This window comes from Symphodus melops, assembly GCF_947650265.1.
Source record: "Symphodus melops genome assembly, chromosome: 20".
Lineage (NCBI taxonomy): Eukaryota > Metazoa > Chordata > Actinopteri > Labriformes > Labridae > Symphodus > Symphodus melops.
Window position 1 is genome coordinate 10,097,727 of NC_136710.1, and position 18,205 is coordinate 10,115,931.

The 18,205-nt window shown below is 42.0% G+C and overlaps 1 protein-coding gene across 1 annotated transcript; it reads right to left on the reverse strand.

The window, feature by feature from the left end:
- Nucleotides 1-5,313: 5,313 nt before the first annotated feature.
- trmt44 (tRNA methyltransferase 44 homolog) lies at nt 5,314-17,995 on the reverse strand. Its single transcript, XM_079370942.1, has 11 exons — nt 17,509-17,995; nt 17,318-17,435; nt 16,099-16,318; nt 15,943-16,011; nt 15,476-15,583; nt 14,958-15,029; nt 13,877-13,983; nt 13,314-13,497; nt 11,529-11,877; nt 6,914-7,030; nt 5,314-5,951 (listed from the first exon to the last, which is right to left on the reverse strand). The coding sequence occupies exons 1-11, from the start codon at nt 17,843-17,845 to the stop codon at nt 5,716-5,718; spliced, it is 1,917 nt and encodes a 638-aa protein (XP_079227068.1). The 5' UTR covers nt 17,846-17,995; the 3' UTR covers nt 5,314-5,715.
- Nucleotides 17,996-18,205: the final 210 nt, after the last annotated feature.

Below are 18,205 nucleotides of genomic sequence, written 5' to 3' on the forward strand. Positions count from 1 at the left end.
ACTGTGTGTGTTATCTGCTCTGACCGTCCACTGCTTCAGATATTGATCGGGTCTATGGAGGAGAATTTCCTCCTCGACTTATCAAGCCTGAAAGAAGAGAGGGTTTAAGAAGTGTTTTTACCTTTTCTTTTTTTTTGGAAAATCCTCTGAGGAACTTTTTTTTTTTAAGTAAGTTAGAGCACAGAGTTTGATCAAGTTTATTAAAACATTTTTCTCTTCCCTTCTTTGAACCATCAGATTTACAGTATTTATCTATATTAATGTAGGATTTAAAATATTTAGAAAAACAGAGAGGAAGACCCAATTGCAGAAAGTAACATTAAGATTTATTTTAAGAAAAAGGCAAAAGGTGAAACAAAAACTTACCATTCAAGACTTCACATGGAGACATGAGGTGGGCAGGGCCATCCGAGGGGACTTTGTCAGGGGTCGGCCAGACCACCGAGGGAACGCCAGGAGTTGGCTGGACCGCCTATAGGGGACGTCATCAGAGTGCTGATAGCAGGAAGGATGGTTCCTCTCCTTTTGAGCCTGCTGAAAGGGTTGTGAAATGTTGACTCCTGGTTGGATAGCTCAAGCTGGATATTGATCTGTGATGTGATAGAGGGACTGACTGGAACGACAAGGAGCCGAGTCTTTGAGAGGTTGAGTAGAAGGTTGAACTTCATGTGGCTGGAATGACAGGGAGAGCTGGGTGTCGTCAGCATAGCAGTGGTATAAGAAGCCATGAGAGTGGATTTTTGCACCAAGTGAGGTGATGTATGTGGAGAAGGGAAACAAACACAGGCCCTCAAGGAGCTCCTGTGTCTCTTCCAATACACTCTTTAGGGAGTTTATTGGTGTGGGGTTTTTTTTTTTTTTTGAAGACTAATTTGTGTGATACTGTGACATTAGACCACTTGGACTATTCACCAGACTTAAACCAAACCATCACATTGGCTCTGCAGAGAGATTTTACCATCTTTTATCAGATTGTTTTGGTTTCACAGCTCTGACAAGTCTTTACTTCAACTCTTGTTATTACAATTAGTACGACAGAGCACCAACAAGACAACAGGTGACATTTGAAGGCAATTGATGAGGCTAATGTTAGCTTCATTAGCTGGCTACAAAACGTGCTCTCAGTTCAGGCAGCAAAATAAAGTTTTTCTTTGCAAACACTGAACGTAGCAACAGACTGACTGTATACTACTGTCAAACGCAGTGTGCAGTATGTGTTGGTTGGTTTCCGGTCTTGGCGTGTGGAAGAAATTTGCTGATTGCAAATAATACTACAATGTAGCATCCACTTAAGGACTGAAAAAAAGTGTACGAGTGATTAATTTAAATTTTTGATGATTTTGAGGATCAGAAAAGATCCTCGGTGGTGGTTTGTGTGGGTTGGTCTTATTTGGATTATTTTGCCTGTTACTTGCCGTCACTTTGATATCTGATCTGGCGCTTTGCATTGTGGGGAACCGTGCGAGACTGGTCTGACATTTGTTTGCAAACTACATACTGCATTTTAGCTAAATCACTACTTACTACTAATAAAGCAGGCGTTTCAAAAACAGCCTCTGTGATGATTACTGACATATGACCAATTAGCTGTAAAATGAATTTAGTGCAAACACATAGATTTATGCATTGATTAACACAAAATAATGTTTTGAAAAAAACAGTCCGACCAAGTTAAATATAACTTTGCAGAACTCTATTTTCTAAAGGCACTACTGTCAAAAATAAGTAGATATTCATAATTCATTGCACATTGACAGGTGTCAGCAGTCCTAAACATCGAGATGTGACGCCTTACACTGAGAGGTGACATCTATAAGTTCAAAATAGTGTCTTGGAGACATTATATTATGTTGCAAGCTGTTGCGTCTTAATAATATAATAAAGCACGAAGGAAACAGAGAAAGTTGCTGGTTGAAATAAGCAGATGGAGTCACTTCTTTCCTGACCTAGATTTTGTTTATGGGGAGTCATTTAGTCTGTGTTAACGTGTTCCTGTTCTCTCTTGTTTTCACTACATCTCACTCCTCGTCTGGACTGATACTTTGAAAATCTTATGATACTTTTTTCCTTCTTAAGTTAGTGCAACATTGACATGGAGCTGCTGTTCACTATCAAATATCCTCTAAGACAAACACTTTCTTTGTTTACATAGCTCACATAGTTTTCCTCTGAAACAGTACGAGGACCCTGATTTCTGGAAATCTATTCAACTTAACACACAGGAATTTGTGTTGTTCAACAGTCTTCTTTGTTTCTGGATTCTAGCTTTATAAGCTTACATTGTCAACCACAGACCCAAACCCTATCCTGTAATAAATTCAAATTTAAAATTCAATCGCAGGTTCTTCAGGGTGAGTTGTGCACAGTTTGCCTTTTAGAGGATTTTATACTTTTACACTCGCGAGAAGGAAATATGTTTTGAGCAGAACAGTCCACAAACACTTTCATCTAAACCTTTACATCTCTCTACAAACAGCTTTAATTTGTTTGTTTTTATTTTTATAGCAGGCCTTTACACTTCTCGTCCTCTCACTACTCAAAACGGTTTTACACCACGTCACACCTACACATTTACACACGGATGGCAGAAGCTGCTATGCCAAGTGTCCATCAGAAGTAACTAATGCAGCTCATGCTTTGAGTGTGGGCTCGTGGATGTATGGGGTTAGAGAACCAGCAGGGAGGCGTGATTGGCTCATTAGATTGGTACCTCTTGGCAGACATCAACGTTTTCTTACAGGCTTACGACTGCTAAACACGACTTTTCCTTCGCTCCTTTTATCAGAGCAAATAAGATGTTAATTACTGTCAGGACATAAAGACAATTTCAACCAAATGTAAAAAAAAAAAAGTTGCATCTGGAGAAAATCACCAACCCTGCCTTTACGCGTCTCGCCCAAGGACACATTGGACATGTGACAGTAGAAGCTGGAGCAGAACCCCCACGATGACTGAACCAACTGAGCCAAAGCCGCCCCATGCATAGCTGTTTGAAATACAGATTTAGATTTCCACTGACGCCGACGCTTCTGATGAATTCTACAAATGTTTGAATAAGGAAGACACTTGAAAGCTTTGTCTTTTTATGCACAATCATGTTTTCACAGCATTTAGCTGAAACAAGTGTTTGCAACGACTTCTTCTAACGTCGACCGTGGGTTCATAAAGGACGCATCTTAACATCTTTAAAATCTCGGTTAACTGCATCCCCTGATGACGTCATTAAGCACAAGTTTGTCTTGTTGGCTTACGGGTTGTTTTAACTGCATTCTTTACAAAAGGTGCACATATATCCTCCTGTGATGCGTTCATGTGAGGAGTGGGAGAAGGACGGGAGGCTCAGTCAGAGTGGGCTGGATGGGGGAAGGAGCGATGGAGGTTGTTAAGGGTTACTTTTTTGCCTGCTGTGGATTTCCTCCTCTGGTTTCCAGGGCAGCAGAGCGAGGCAGAAATAAACAGAGTCATAATGGCATCTGATTGGCTGGGGCTCGGAAAGGTTCTCGGTTCAAAAGGTCAGGAGTGTGTGTGTGTGTGTGTGTGTGTGTGTGTGTATGACGCTGAGGATCAGGGCAGGTGAAGACCTCCACGTCACACTCCTTGGATGTTAAATGTAGGGTAGCAGGTCGATTAGAGGGGACGATATGCGCAGACCTGGAGCGGCAGGAGTGTTTTCATGAATTGATTTCTTACTGGAAGCAAAATGACGAGTAGGAGAGAGACGGGAGACAGACCCACAGTCTGCATAGGTTATAAAACACACTCATAGCTTTAGTTTGGCTCATCATTAATGTCCAAATGACCTTTAATTGACTTTAAAACATTTTTTAGTCATCAAATTCTCCAGAAAACTATTAAGATGCTGTTTTTTTTCTGCCTGTGTTACATTGAGCAGACATCAGCATCAGTATTCATCAACACAGCCATCAAGCTCTGGGGAATACCGGAGCTTCAGTCTGCTAATGTGTAACTAACCCCAAGATGTCCTTTTAAACTGCACTATGGATTTTTAACCCTGTGAGACGCCAAACAAGGAATAATTGAAACACATGAGGCAGGATCCACTGCTGTTTCAATGGATCGAGCCTGTTCATGTCGACGGTTGGTCTAAATATGGATGCATGTGCTTTTTTTTTTGCTTTTTTTTTTTTTAAATGTGCTGTTTTTAAAAATAAAAAATAACAGATACAAAAAGCAAGAGGGGTTTGAAAATTGGAATAGCAAATCTTAATGGGAAGAATTTAGAGTCAAAACAATTAATGCATCAGGAGAAATGAAGACATGTACTTGGCCAAACAGGCCTACTAACTTTAAATGACTCATGACCTAAATCTACAAGGCTTACTGCAGATTTGACTTTGACGCTGGTGCAGTTGTTAGCGCTGTTACCTCCCAGCAAGGAGGTTTCTGGTTTGAATCCCCCTCAGTCAGCGCCTCGCTGCGTGAAGTTTGCATGTTCTCTCTTGTGCATGCGTGGGTTCTCTGTGGGTACTACGGCTTCCTCCCACTGTCCAAACACATGCTCATTAGGCTAATTGGTGACTTTAAATGTGACTGTAGGTGTGAGTGTGTCCTGTGATTGACTGGTGAACAGGCCAGGGTGTAGCCCGCCTGTCAAATCAATGACAGCTGCGATCGTCCGGCCCCCTGCAGACGCAAAAAGCAGTAAAGATAATGGATGGATTTGACCGTGATGTGACTGTAACTAAATTGATCAGATTACTAGGTCAAACTTACAGATGAGCAAAAACATCAACTAAATGATAAAACACCTTAATACAAACGTATTTTTTATTTTTTTTTCTAAGAGGGAAAACAGGTGACGACAGCAACAACGAAAGAAAATGTTTTCTGATTGTAAAATTATAAATATTTCAATACTCTGGCCTTTATTGCATTAATGGTCAGAATGCTGCAGCTCACATGCACCCCCCCCCCCCCCCCCCGCGCGCGCTCCCCCGCATGCAGCATTCCCCCGGCTGAGTGGGCTTTATCGTCTCTGACATTTGAGCCACAGTGTGAAGGCCCGCTGAGCTGAAGAGACGCAGCAGTGAGCGGCCGTCCAGAGGGGACGACACGCAGCTAACCCCTCAAACTCCTACCAACAAATAATTCATAGGGCTAACATTTACTTTGTTCAAACGCTGCCTGCTCTTTATCCTCTGCCCTGTCTGTGAACCTCAAAGTCCCTCTCGGAGCTAATTTATGTGTCTCAGTGAAGTAAGGAGAAGCTCTTAAAGTTTTGAGCTGCACTGGAAGGTAAAAATATCCTGAGTGCTCCGCTTGCAAATAAAACCCCCCAAGAGTACACAAAGATGTGTCCTGAAATAAACTTTAATATATATACAGTAAGTGTACACTTGTCTAAGCTGTACCGAAGATCACTTCTTAAGTGAATTCAAAGACATAATAATCTCTTGAAATTAAAAGTTCAGCAGCCAAGGTGTCAGCGGGCTCCGAAAGGTAGAGACCACAAAGGAAAGTGTTCAGATAAGAAGACCTCAATTCCCAGAAATGTTGTGATGTGATGTGATGTAACGTCGCATCAATTCAACTCACATGGCTTGGAGCTCAACTCTTCTTCTCGGCTGCCGGGGATTTTTTTGACACAGCAGGTTTAACCGCTGATGGACTGAGCAAACAAATGCAGATACAAACGTTCATCTTCAAATCCACTCAATAAACGAGCTGAACTAAAGCGCTCAATAGGGAATCAGTTCATCCAAATGTATTTGTTTTAATCTTCTTTAGGGGTCTGGTTGAGGGTCTGAGGTCGTCAGGTCCGTGGGCGAAGGGACACTGGTCTGTCTGCAGGGGGCAGCGCTGAGGATGGTGGTCGTAGAACCAGCAGGGGCGGGTTTTCACGGCACCAGGCGCAATGGACTTCTTCTTGCCATCTGACCGAGAAGACTTCTTGTCCCGCCAGTCTCTAATGTGAACCCTCCCTCCTTCCACTGTACAAAGAAGGAGGAAAGACACAAGGACTCTTCAGAGTGATGTCAGAAAGTTAGAAATGTATCTGTCCTCGATGAAAAGCAGAGGGCAAGAGTGTTTACAGACGTCAAGAAGCAACTAAACTAAAACACGAGGAACTTTTTCTACCAGAAACGGCTACCTTATTTTCACTGGTCTGAAGTTGCTAACTTTTGTTGGGATTAAGAAGGTAGACAGAACGAGTGGAAGATGAGGAGAGAAGGACCAATCAAAGAGAGACACATGACAAAATTGACCAATCTGATCAGTTTTTTTGTGTATAGAGCAAACCTGGGGCAAGCAGGCGGTCTGAGCTCAAGTCTGACCCCTGGTTCTCATTCTTCAGTCTTTCTGCCCACCCTTCTACTCTACCCAAGTAAAAACATAAAGATCACATCATGCAAAAATCAAAGAACATTACCTGCAGATTTTTCAAAAACAAAACATGTTACTGATAATTATTAGTGGGTATCATATAATGCATATTTTTGTGCTTTTGCTTTTAAGTGCAGAACTGAAAAAAGAAAAAGAAAAAAGGTTTTCATTGAGAATTTAAAGCAACCTTTTTGAGAATCCCTGTCTAATGTTGGACAACTTCAAAGGAAGGACTCAGTGTTTTGTTCCGTGTTTAAATCGATGGATGATGTGAATGTGCTTCAGCTCTGATTTGTTCCTGCTACACCGACATCTTCTCTATGGCAACAACAGACAACCATACTTCAGTCCAAACCAACTGAAGCTTGGAGTTGAAATGATTTTGGGAGACATTAAAAAAAAAAAAAAAAAAAAAAAAAGGAGGGTGAAGATGTAAAGAAAAGTACTTTTCCGTCTTACTGCGCTGAGGAACCATACAGACATTATAAAATCATCTCACAATGTGAATTGAAGTGGAAAAAAACCAAAAAAAAAACCAGGATTGGATGAATAGAGATGTGCAGTCTACCTCTGAAGACTTGGTGGTTATTCTTGAGCAGCGTCTGAAGGCCTCCACACTCCTTCTTCAGGAGCTGCAGGGTCTCCTGCTCCAAGAGGCTAGCAACCTCGCTCACAGAGAGGCTGCCTGGGAGGGGGGACGGAGGGAGAGAGAGAGAGAGAGAGAGAGCAGAGTGACAAAGAAGCAGGAGGAGGTCTGACCATGTTACACTCATTTATATACATTAACATGCTGTTTCATGCACGCGCTCAAATCATTATTGTCCACTGTTTAAGGGGAGAGAGGAGCACACAGTGCAGCTGGTTGAAACATATATGATCATATAGAACATGGAGGGAAAACAACCCAGTCTCTGTCTTTCAGTGTTAGCCAGCGCGCTGAAGTGTGCTCAATTAAAGCCGCTCCAACAAGCTGCCAGAGAGTAACCAGCATGCATTTCACCGCCGCGTCTCCCATCGACCACTCGAGAGCGTGAGTCATCGCCGTCACTCTCCCACTGGGACATTAAATTTAGCTGCCAAAGAGCGAAGAAAAAAAAAATGGGGGAAAGGATGGGTACTGAAAACACAGAATCACATGCTCTAAGTCGAGAGAGTAGTAAGCAGAGAAATGACGCATGTTTCAGAGTTCACAGAATCTCCCCTTTGAGCTCCGTTTCACCAGATCGTCTGTGTTTCTGGCTGTGCCCTTTCTCCTCCCCTGAAGAGAATTCAATCAGTGCTGACCTTTGGTTGGTACAAATGACAATCCCCCCCGCCCCCCCTCACACCAGTGAGGGACACCACAGGATTTCTGAAGCTCTTTTGTGACGTTTCAAAACAATATTTGACTTTAATCTCCGGTGGCACTTCAGGAAATCCCAGCGACCTCAAGAGATGATTGAACTTGAAAGCGTTGCATCGTGTCTAGTTCAAGTTCAGTCGGTCAAAGCAAAGCGTGCACTATTTCAGAGTGAATGTTTGGGGTTTTTTTTTATATACAAGTTAATCACAGGGATTTCACCTTTAAAAGTCTGTCTCCGTGCCACTGCAAACTTGTGAGAAAACATACTGTCGGCCCGAACACATCCTAAATTTAGACGGTCCAGATAACTCCTAAAATATGCGACACACTCCCACTTTCACAGACACTCAAACAGCCAAATACACTCTGTGCTGCAGAGTGCGAATCTGGGCAGTCTGCCGTCCTACCGCCCGGACACCGGGGAGCTCCAGGCCTTAATACAATATCAATACAGCATTTAGAGCTGCCCTTTACTGCCTACTATGTTAATGGAGATTAATGGATGAAGGGCAGGAGGAAGGGAGGAGATTCTGCTTGGACTCAGACCATCAGAGGCGACTATTAATGGCTCTGCTCATCGTTCTGCTGGACTGTTTTAAGCTCGAGCGTCCCCTGTGCAACACACTAAGATGTCCATGTATTGATTGCCTGTTGTGGTTGATTATTTTTGCTGCTTTGGCCAATTGAGAATCAGGCTGAGTGGGGGAAAAATGAATATGAAAAAATTGCTGAGTGGTCGATGAAACATTTGAAAGGGTCCTTTTTTCGGTCCACAGGACTTCTTGGGTTTTTATTGGACTGTCAATCAAAGCCTCCTTACATAACCTTCAATACGAGCCTTTCAGGGTCAGAAGATGATGACCTCGTCAGGAAAAAAACAATAAATGCAGATTTGTTAAAGCGTCGTTTTTTTTTGTGGTGACTGTGGATCTGTCTAGGTTGACTGAAAGTTAGGCTGAGATATTATTTCCAGCATGGCGGCTGCTGCTGATGAGCCTCAGGAGCAACCTGCAGGAACAGAAGAGTGATGTCACTCAGGCTTTGTCCATGAATATTCACAGTGAATGGCCGGAGCATGCTGCAGGTACTGGATAAAACATGACAGGCAGCAGATCTGTGAGCCGAAGAGATCGCCGCTTAAAATGTCATAAAATGCTGCAGAATACAAATTTCCCACAGCCAACATTAGCATTATCAAACTGCTATTTAAAGTATTGAGTTGAAACCACTCTGCACTCAAACCGGAGACAAATATTAAGTTCTGAGAATTGTTATCCAAAGATTATGATCTAAACAGCTGTTGCTGCTGTAATAATAAGAACTAATAATAATCCTGCATACAGGTGTGGGGTGAGTCGAGGTCAGATTACTGCGGACTGTAGGTGTGAAAGAAGAGGATTCTGGGAAGCTCAATGTACTGCAGGCTCTGCTGGAGGACAGCGAGTTTAAATTGTCAAAAAAAGAAGAAGAAAAAACTGCTTTCAGGACTCCTACATGTAATTATTTTTCACCCACTCCCTCTCTCTTGTAATGTTTTTTTTTTGTACACTTCAGCTCAGACAATGTGTACAGAGAATTTACATCCACGTGTTACCATGTGACTTTTTACTTAAAATAAAGATGACCAAGAAAGCAGGGTCGAGATTGAGTGTAATGCATGTTCGATGTAGCTGCACAGGGACTTTCGGCACAGTAAGAGAGTCGAGTCAGCAGAATAGCATGCATGAATAAGTAACTTCCTTAAGCTACACTGGCAGACTTCACGTTAACCATATAAAAAGACAGAGATATAAATAGTGTCTTTATTCAGGGCACAGATATGATGCTGTGTAAGAGCTACTTGAATAGCGCCACACTGGTCTCTAATAATGAACTCTGCCTAAATGAAAATCAGGACTAAGAGAAGGTTTCTTTATTTCAATCTATAAATAACTGTCGAAATAATATCAACAAGACAATTTGTTAAAAAGAATAAAATGCAAAGAGAAGTCAAGATAGTTTAATTTGTAAAGTTAACTTTAAATTAAAAGGTGTGCAGGCAGCGGTGCGTTTATCAGGTACAGTACATGTGTGGTTGGGTTGGTTTTTTTCCGTTTGTACTTGCAGTAGAAAAGAGGAACTCACGATCAAAATGTGGACCCTCTGAAAAGCCAAACAGCAAAATAACCAAAATAAAGCTCCTTTATCGCTTCAAATATCAGTCTGATGGATTACATTATCAGTTACCTCCGAAATGGAATCACAAGCTTTCATCGCCTCTGACGCCCTCTTGCATCCCCTCAGTCCAGGCTGACTCACCCTGACTTTACTCTTATGTTCTTACACAGCAGATAACTGGTTGGAAAGCTCAATACAAATGCATACTCATACATAAATCATACATGCTGGTGCATAATTCATCCAGTCATCTCTACACAGAGCTGCAGACTCTCCTCTTCCATCATATTTTCTACTCATATCAGCTTCCAAATCCTGCAGAATTTTCTGTTTTAATATCATAGAATTCCTCTTTCCTTTTCCTACATCATACTGTGTGAATCTGTGTGGCAGCAGGGCAAAGGGGCTTAGACAAAAGTGATGTGTGAGTGAGTGTGTGGGCGGAGTGTGTGTGTGTGTGTGTGTGTGTGTGTGTGTGTGTGTGTGTGTGAGAGAGCGCGTGGCAGGAAGTGTCTGGCGGAAGAAGACGTGCATAGATCAAAGCGGTGTCTCTTTGTGTCATGAGGGGCCTGCTGACAGATGCCGAGAGGGGGACAGGGTGTGGAGGATAGAGGTGGAGGTTTAGATGGGATGATGAAGGGGAGATTAGACAAAAGGTTCAGGGTGTGGAAGCCATGAGGCACCGGGGAAATATATTTTAAGGATACTGACAAGAAAATATATCCCTGTTGTTTTGCAGGTACGTATGATACATCTTTAACTGCCTGGGGAGAGAAATTAGTCCAAAACCAGTATAAACTTAGCAAAAAGCTACAAATGAGGGGAAGAGAGAGAGTAATTTACCTCACTCTCCAGCATCTAAAGCTCACCTATTACCATGTTTAATCCCATTTATATTTGCAGTTTAAATAAAGGAAAAATATGTTAACTTGGACGCTCATTTACCCAGACTAGCTAAAAGTATTCATTTGAGACTTTAACACCACTTACATTTTGAAATAAATTCCACAGAAAAAAATACTTTGCATCTTCTTTTGAAAAGTTACAGTTCATACAAACAGTAACTAGACTTTGTTTTCTGTCACTACTGCACACGAAAAGCTAGCTAGAAACCTCCGGCTAAAGAAAGCTATACCAAGTTTAAGCAAGTAAAATAGCTACTGCTAGCCTTAGCCTTATAATGGAACTAAAGTTGCCTTTCTATGTGCCTGTTGTGCTTGTATCTAAAATATTTTTCCATTTTAAAATGTTGACATGTTGGTACATTACCTGAGTAAGTTCTTTAATATCAAAAATATATGTAGCAGAGGCTAATTTCAGTCACAAATGAGAAAATGGTTTGCTTAGCTTAGGGCTAACTTAACAAGCTTAGCAATAAAGATTTTAGTTAATTAAAATGTAAAATGACATTTTAGGTAAATAGTTCTTTTATCAGTATTTAGTTTCAGTAAAACAATGGTTTTAAGACAATGTGTACATATTTTTACTCTATGACTTTCTTAATAATGAACACTGAAACTCCCAAAGTGCACTGTAATAAATCTGGATCTGTGGGCTTCACAGTTATGCCTTTACCTCTGGACTTAATGTGAACCTGTTCATTCCGACAGTAGCAGCCCAAGTATATGTATATTTATATCATTGTTTGTTCGTCAGTAGTATTTTGGGCTGTTGTGTAGTTTACCTCCTCTGTTCCAGGCACTGGTGGACTCCCTGCCGTCATCCTTGGTCATTCCCAGAAGCACATTAGCAACCCGCAGGACAATGCGGTCGACAAAATCCCGTGGGAGGGCAGCACAGTTTCGAACCGTTTCAACCCTGTCTCTGGGCTGGAACCCGGCTCCCCAGCTGCTTCCGAGGGTCCTGCCAGTCTCATTGTTTCCAAGGCAACAGTCTCCATCATTTACAACATTTGACCCTTGAACGGTGAACCCTGAGGCAGCCTGGCGGGTTTGAATGTAACAAACTCTCCGCTGCTCGGCTTGTGCTTCATCAGGTAGCTCGTAGTTTCTGGACTTTCCCACCAGGCATACCTGGGGAAAGAAGCGCTGAAGATGAGTTCGGCTGCTTGAACTTTAAAACTAGAAACTGTAAACTAATTATAAAATAGAAAATCTTCTATATGTTACTGTGGAAAAGACACGCAGCATCGTGCCAACAATCCCATTCTTTTGGTGTGGGAAAAACTTCTAAACACCAGCTTTGAAAAAAAAACCAACATGTTAATTATGACTGATTCCCTCCATTAAGAGCCAAGTAAATATTAGCTTGTTGCCTTTATGTGTCCATTTTAATCAAAGCTGTTAATGGTACCAGCTGTAAGAAAAATGTCCCTTTGGGTGCGATAAACACTTGATTTATTTCTGTCTTCCCGTGCTAAACCAGGCTCAGGTGGAGAAGAGGAAGAACAGGAACAGACGTTATGTTGTGAGAAAAAAAACTTTTGTACGTAAAATGATATTCATCGGAAAGTTACCAAGGAGAAAGACTGGAAACAGTACGAGATAATAAAGAGATTACATGCGACCAAAGTCACAGTAACACCTACATGGGGAATGTAAAAGGTACACATTTGAAAGAATCAGTGGGTGGAAAAAAAATGCACTTCACAAAATACACTCTAAACACACCGCCAGTAAAAGTTACGTAGGAAGCTAAGGCTGGATACATATCACCAGATACAGTGTCAAAAAATGTGTTACTCTTTTTTACTTCTTTCAGGATGTCTTCCACAGGTCAGAGATTACCAGCTGTCTTATGTGTTATTCTTTCCTCTTTAGTAAACAAAAGTGAACAACAGAAATCTCTCTATATCCCACATACACAGGAATCAGTCCTATTTCAAATAATATTACAGAGTTTATCAAGCTTTTTTTGAGTATTTGATTTACATTATCTTAAACAGATTCTTTTAGGTCAACTCAAGTTACGCTTCACATGAAAGAGGAATTTTGTAACACTAGAAATCCTTTATATGCTTTGTGTGATTTAAAGCACTTCCATCACAGTGCGTTGTTATCGCCTGCTTTTAGCTAACACGACAAAGATACTCCTGGAGGCACCCATGTTGTTTGTCAGACATGATGCAACTGGACCAGATTTGAGACGCCATTTTCAGAAAAAAAAGAAAGCACCATTACAACTGGGGAATTGGGTGGTCACTCTGAGGTTGCATTATGGGAAATGTAGGATCCTGGGCTGCATTCTACCCAGAGGAGAAGTAACACAGGGTTATTACCACACACGCGTTACTGTGTTAAAGAGTCAAACTGAAAACTTGAGCGAAAGAATGCAGAACCTTTTTTATATCAAATCTACGAGACCAAATTCAAAGTCTCTGAGACTCTGCTGCATCAAGTTTGATCATTACTTCTCTTGAAACCCCCACATCTGTCAGTGGAATGTAATAGAACATGAATGTAGGAAGTCAAACCCTCTCTCTTTCTGCCTCTGGACTTTATAAACCTACCCGTTTGGTGGATGGTATTCTCAGGCAGTCCTCCTCAGTGATGAAGCCACTGACCCCGCTGACCTCAGTGATGAAGTCGATGTATTCTTTGTACTGGGACTTCTTACACTGCCGTCTCTGGTACTTTCCAAAGAAGTCGAAAAAACAGCAGGGCAGAACGAAGAAGCGGCAGGAGTAAGACGACCTGCAAAGAGAGAGAGAGAGAGAGAGAGAGAGAGAGAGAGAGAGAGAGAGAGAGAGAAATGTTTACTTTGACCACACCACAGTAAATCTTTAGTGGTAAATGTTTTGAGATTTTTACCGGTTTGTTCCTTTAAGTGAGATTATGAAAGTGTTCAAGAGTCAGGAAACAACAATCACTTTCTACTGTAGTACAGTCGCATAGCACAGATAAAGGCTCAACATCGCCATCAGGTGGTAGCTTTAGAAAACACAGACCGTGCAGGGACAAACGCACACATATTCACACGTCCCTCCTTCTGCACATAATGTCATTCCAAATTGGAGAGATCAGCTGGCACTCGAGCCGCTGAGTGAGATTGTGTCTGCTGATGAAGACTCGCCTGGCTGCCATAAAAGGGATCCACGGTGTGAGCTCGTCTGAGTGGTTCCCAATCAGCCAGTCCGTACGCGGGAATAGGAAGCTCTCGCTGGGAGTAATTGCTTTTTCCTGAAATAGCAGAGAGCCAAAAAAGCACAAGAGCTCCTTAAAGCGGGGAGGATGCACAACGGGATGACTTGATTCTGAATCCCTTAATAGATATTGTTCAAAAAAAAAAGGAAAAACTTTTTACCGTGCAAAACTTAGTAAATGAGAACACACATCAATGTTTGATGTTTGAAAAAAAACAAGTAGAACATGGGTTTGCTCAAAAAACATCAACAACCAAACAACAAGAACAGAGAGCTAAAGATTGAAATAAAATCTTTAATGATCGGCTTCACGGCTTGCTGCCTGTGATGTTTCAAGAAACCTTCAAAATAAAGGTCTGGGGCTGAGTTTAGCGTCTCTGTAGGACAAGACAACAGGTCCTTCACAACTTCTCTGACATCTGCAATAACAGATGAGCTATGACTGAAGCAGTCAGCCGTTTGTTGTCCAGTGAATGTCAGAGAGCAGGAGTGGAGTCTTCTATAAACGTGTTGACATGAATTGTTATAATCGACTTTTCTACATATACTTTAATATTATTCTGTAAAAAAAGACTCTTTCCTCATCAGAAAGAATCAAAAGTTTCTTCCGGGGCTGAGCCTAACACTGACAGGAATTATTTGGCAGAATACATTGGGTCAGTTGGTATCAACAAGATGGTTGAAAAAGAAATCTTTATCACCATCACGTCAGGACTTCGTTTAAGTCAGTGAACGCTGTTAGGATACTGAACTCAATATTGGACTTTGGAAACGATATCCATTTCATTCAAAGGTTCATCATGAGGCTTTCCATTTAGATCTGCAAGAAAAACAGCCCAACTGCATGTAGATACTGTTTCTATTAAGAAAAGAATCAATAGTTGAAGCGAAGTGAAACCTCCTTTAATCCAATCACAGAGAGGCGGCGACACCTCTAGCATGCAACGAGTGATCGCTAATCACAAACCTGAATGTGGTCACCAAGAATCGGCCCTCTATGAACTCACTCACCTCCAGGAGAGTGTTGGGGCCGAACATGTCCCAGATCTTCCTCCTCCGGACGTCGATGCCCTTTCCAGGATGCTGCAACACAAGACGGCGTGACGGTCGGCCCGCTTAACACAACGATCACACTCCGACTATCAAACACCGCGTGTAATTTCAAATTAGACCTGACCCAATTTGTGATTGGTCCTCTGGACGACACGGAAACCGGAGAGGTCAGTTATTTTACACATATGAATCCCCTCACCTCGACTCCCTCGAGCCCCGCAGAATTGATTAAAGCCACGGAGGCGGTTTGGATAACATTTTAAAAACACACAATTCAACCGTAATTCATCAGAAAACAAGCATCACGGTTTTTGTCTTTTTTTTTAAAACACATTAACCTCTCTGTCTTTTTAAAGTGCATTTTCATCAGACCTCGTGGTTAGTGTACAGAGGCTACAGACCTCCCAGGAGGCCCGGGTTTGATTAAGAAAAAAAAAAAAAAAAAAAAGGCAATGGGGTCTAAATCCTCAACTCACCCCCTCATTGGTCAGTATGTGAACCAGGAGGCCGTTTCCACAGCCTAGGTCCACAAAGGATTGTGGGGCGGTCAGACCTCTCTCTGCTCGCTCCTCGGCCCACAGCACCTACAGTTCAAAGACAGAGAGTCATGTGCATGAGAGCTTTCAATCATGTTCACGAAATTCACATGTGCAGGTTGACACCTGCTACTGCTGACACCCTTTCACCTGCCTCGGCTTTGAATTGATTTACCAGGTCAAAGCTATTTTTCACACTCAGAATGGATTGACCCAGCTTGAGATTGCGTGGCCTGTCAACATGTGGCGGAGAAAAAAAAAATCGAGTTTCACCCACATGCGTGGACTTCGGCAGCGGGCGTACACGTTTAAAATGAGCGCAGAGGCGACTAATGAGACATGAGATTCTTCATCTCATGTATCAACGTAAAGAGCCGGATCAGGGACAACTGAGCTCTCAAACTCACGAGGAGATACGTGGCGATGGCAACATCCTCGTAGACAAACTTCTCGGGATCTGTAACCTCAGGCCAAACCTTTAAAAAAATATGAGAACAACACATTAAAACCAGACGTAATTATTAAGACTATAAAACAGCAGGGTGACCATGACCTGACATCACCTTGACCAAGGCCTTGTACTTCTCCTTCAGCTGCTGGTACATGACGCTGTACTTCTCCACTGGCAGCAGAGACAGCGTGCTCTTGAACTCGCTGCTCCTGCACTCGGTGGCCCAGCGAAGCATTTTGGGCAGAAGGTCAGAGGACAGCCAGGGCAGCTTTGGGTACGCGACGCCGTCAGAGAACCACGCATCTGGAGTCAAGGCATGCAGCTCCAAAGTCCTGCAGGGTAAAGCAACACTTAGTGTGGACTGATACAACACGCAGACACACTGGAATCGTTCGTCTGACGGTTTGTCTGGGTCTACTTGTAATGTAGGAACATGTGTGTCCTGTTTTGATCAACTAGTAACCTCTCTTTAAGAGTCCAAGCATGTGTATATGCCGAGGTCAGAAGGCAAATAAATAGGGCCTCATCCCCCCAACATCCCCTTTTTTGTTTTTTTGGTTTCATCTACAAACATACATACAGTACACAACTCGTCAGAACCGTGTGCAAACAATCTCTGTAATATCACAGAGATAAGAACAAAACTGCGTACAGGTTACACGTCTTCCAATGAGTAATTCACATCCACATGCTGCCATAATGAGCTCGTCCAGGTGAGCGTCCAATAGATCTTCATAGTAACTCTTTAACGTATATATTTAAAGACAAATGCGTTAAACACGCAATGTGAATGTACAAAACATCATGTAAACTCTTTTTTTGATCAATGTAAATACTGATTATCCTCGTCTGATAGGAGTCTGTGCACACTCTTTATGTAAAAACTCGCTACCTTGATGCTACATGTATATGAAGTTATGAACTCCTTTATTACATATTTACATGTTTTATCATATTTATCTCAGGTTTATTACACTATTGTCTCATTTAGCCTCGTAGATATGAGTCTTTGCTTATTTTGAGTTTATTATTGATTCTTTTAGCTATTAAGAGATTTGCGTCCAATATTTATCATATTTTCTGAAATTGTTTTTAATGGTGTCATTGTGACAGTAACTAATGTGTAACGATCATGGTTGGTTGTTATATAAACAAAAGCTCTTTCAGAATCTTGACAACCCATGAGAGTCAGTTATGAGCCTGTCCACGTCTCATGGGGTGTGTGCGTTTTATAATGTTCTCACCAAAACAAAATGATCCTTTCTGTATTTTATTCATTGACAAGGTATTAGGATTTCAAAATAAAAGCTGACCTCCAGGTTTCCACTCACCATTCCTCGCAGTCCTGATGGAGGAGCTGAATCTGATAAATGTTGCCCCTCTTTAGAGTCACCTGTTTCTCTGAATCCTCTTTAAATGGAAGAAAGGTCACCTGTTGTCTGCAAAAGTCTTAAACATATAGCCACATTAGATTTGAAGACAGCAGCAGATGTTTGTAGAGATCACTCAGTCCCACTCTTACCTTTGACAATAACTTCTTTATGCAGGTCAGCCCCATAGCTGTTGACTTTAGGGATAAATGTTCTGACACAGGAGGTCCAGGGTTTGTCCTTGACATGTGTCTGTGCAGGTGAGTCTCTGCCATGCAGGAAAGAAAACACATGTAGAGAGAGTTCAGGATCATCGAGCAGAAAAAGCAGCGCCTCTCTGCCCACCTCTTCACTCTCCGTTTCCTTTACTCCGCACAGACGTTTGTTCACAACCTGAGGTTTCTTTACCCACACATCCACCGAGGACCAGAAGCCTTCAGGAAGAGTCTTACATCCTCCTGGGAACTTTAGGTCAAACAATTTGGGCATAATGAGCGTCAGACCGGACTGTGTTTACCGATGAACAAAGTCACTTCCGGGGAAGTTTATTTAGTATTCCACATAAATCTATTCATTGAGAGAGACATTTGTCTTCAAATGTGTTCAACTAAATCTCCAAAATGACACTCAAGCATATGAAACAAACACGTTTGACAACGAACACTGGCGTCTTTTGATGACGTTTACACTACGCAGTCCACTAAGTATTTACAGTGTACACCCAGCAGATGGCGCTGTTACTGTTTATTTAATCAGCAGCCAAGAAGGGAAATGACAACTCTTCAATGTTTGTTTTCATCTGTCTCAAAAAACAAACACCCCACATCACACAGCTCGCGAGCCCCTTGT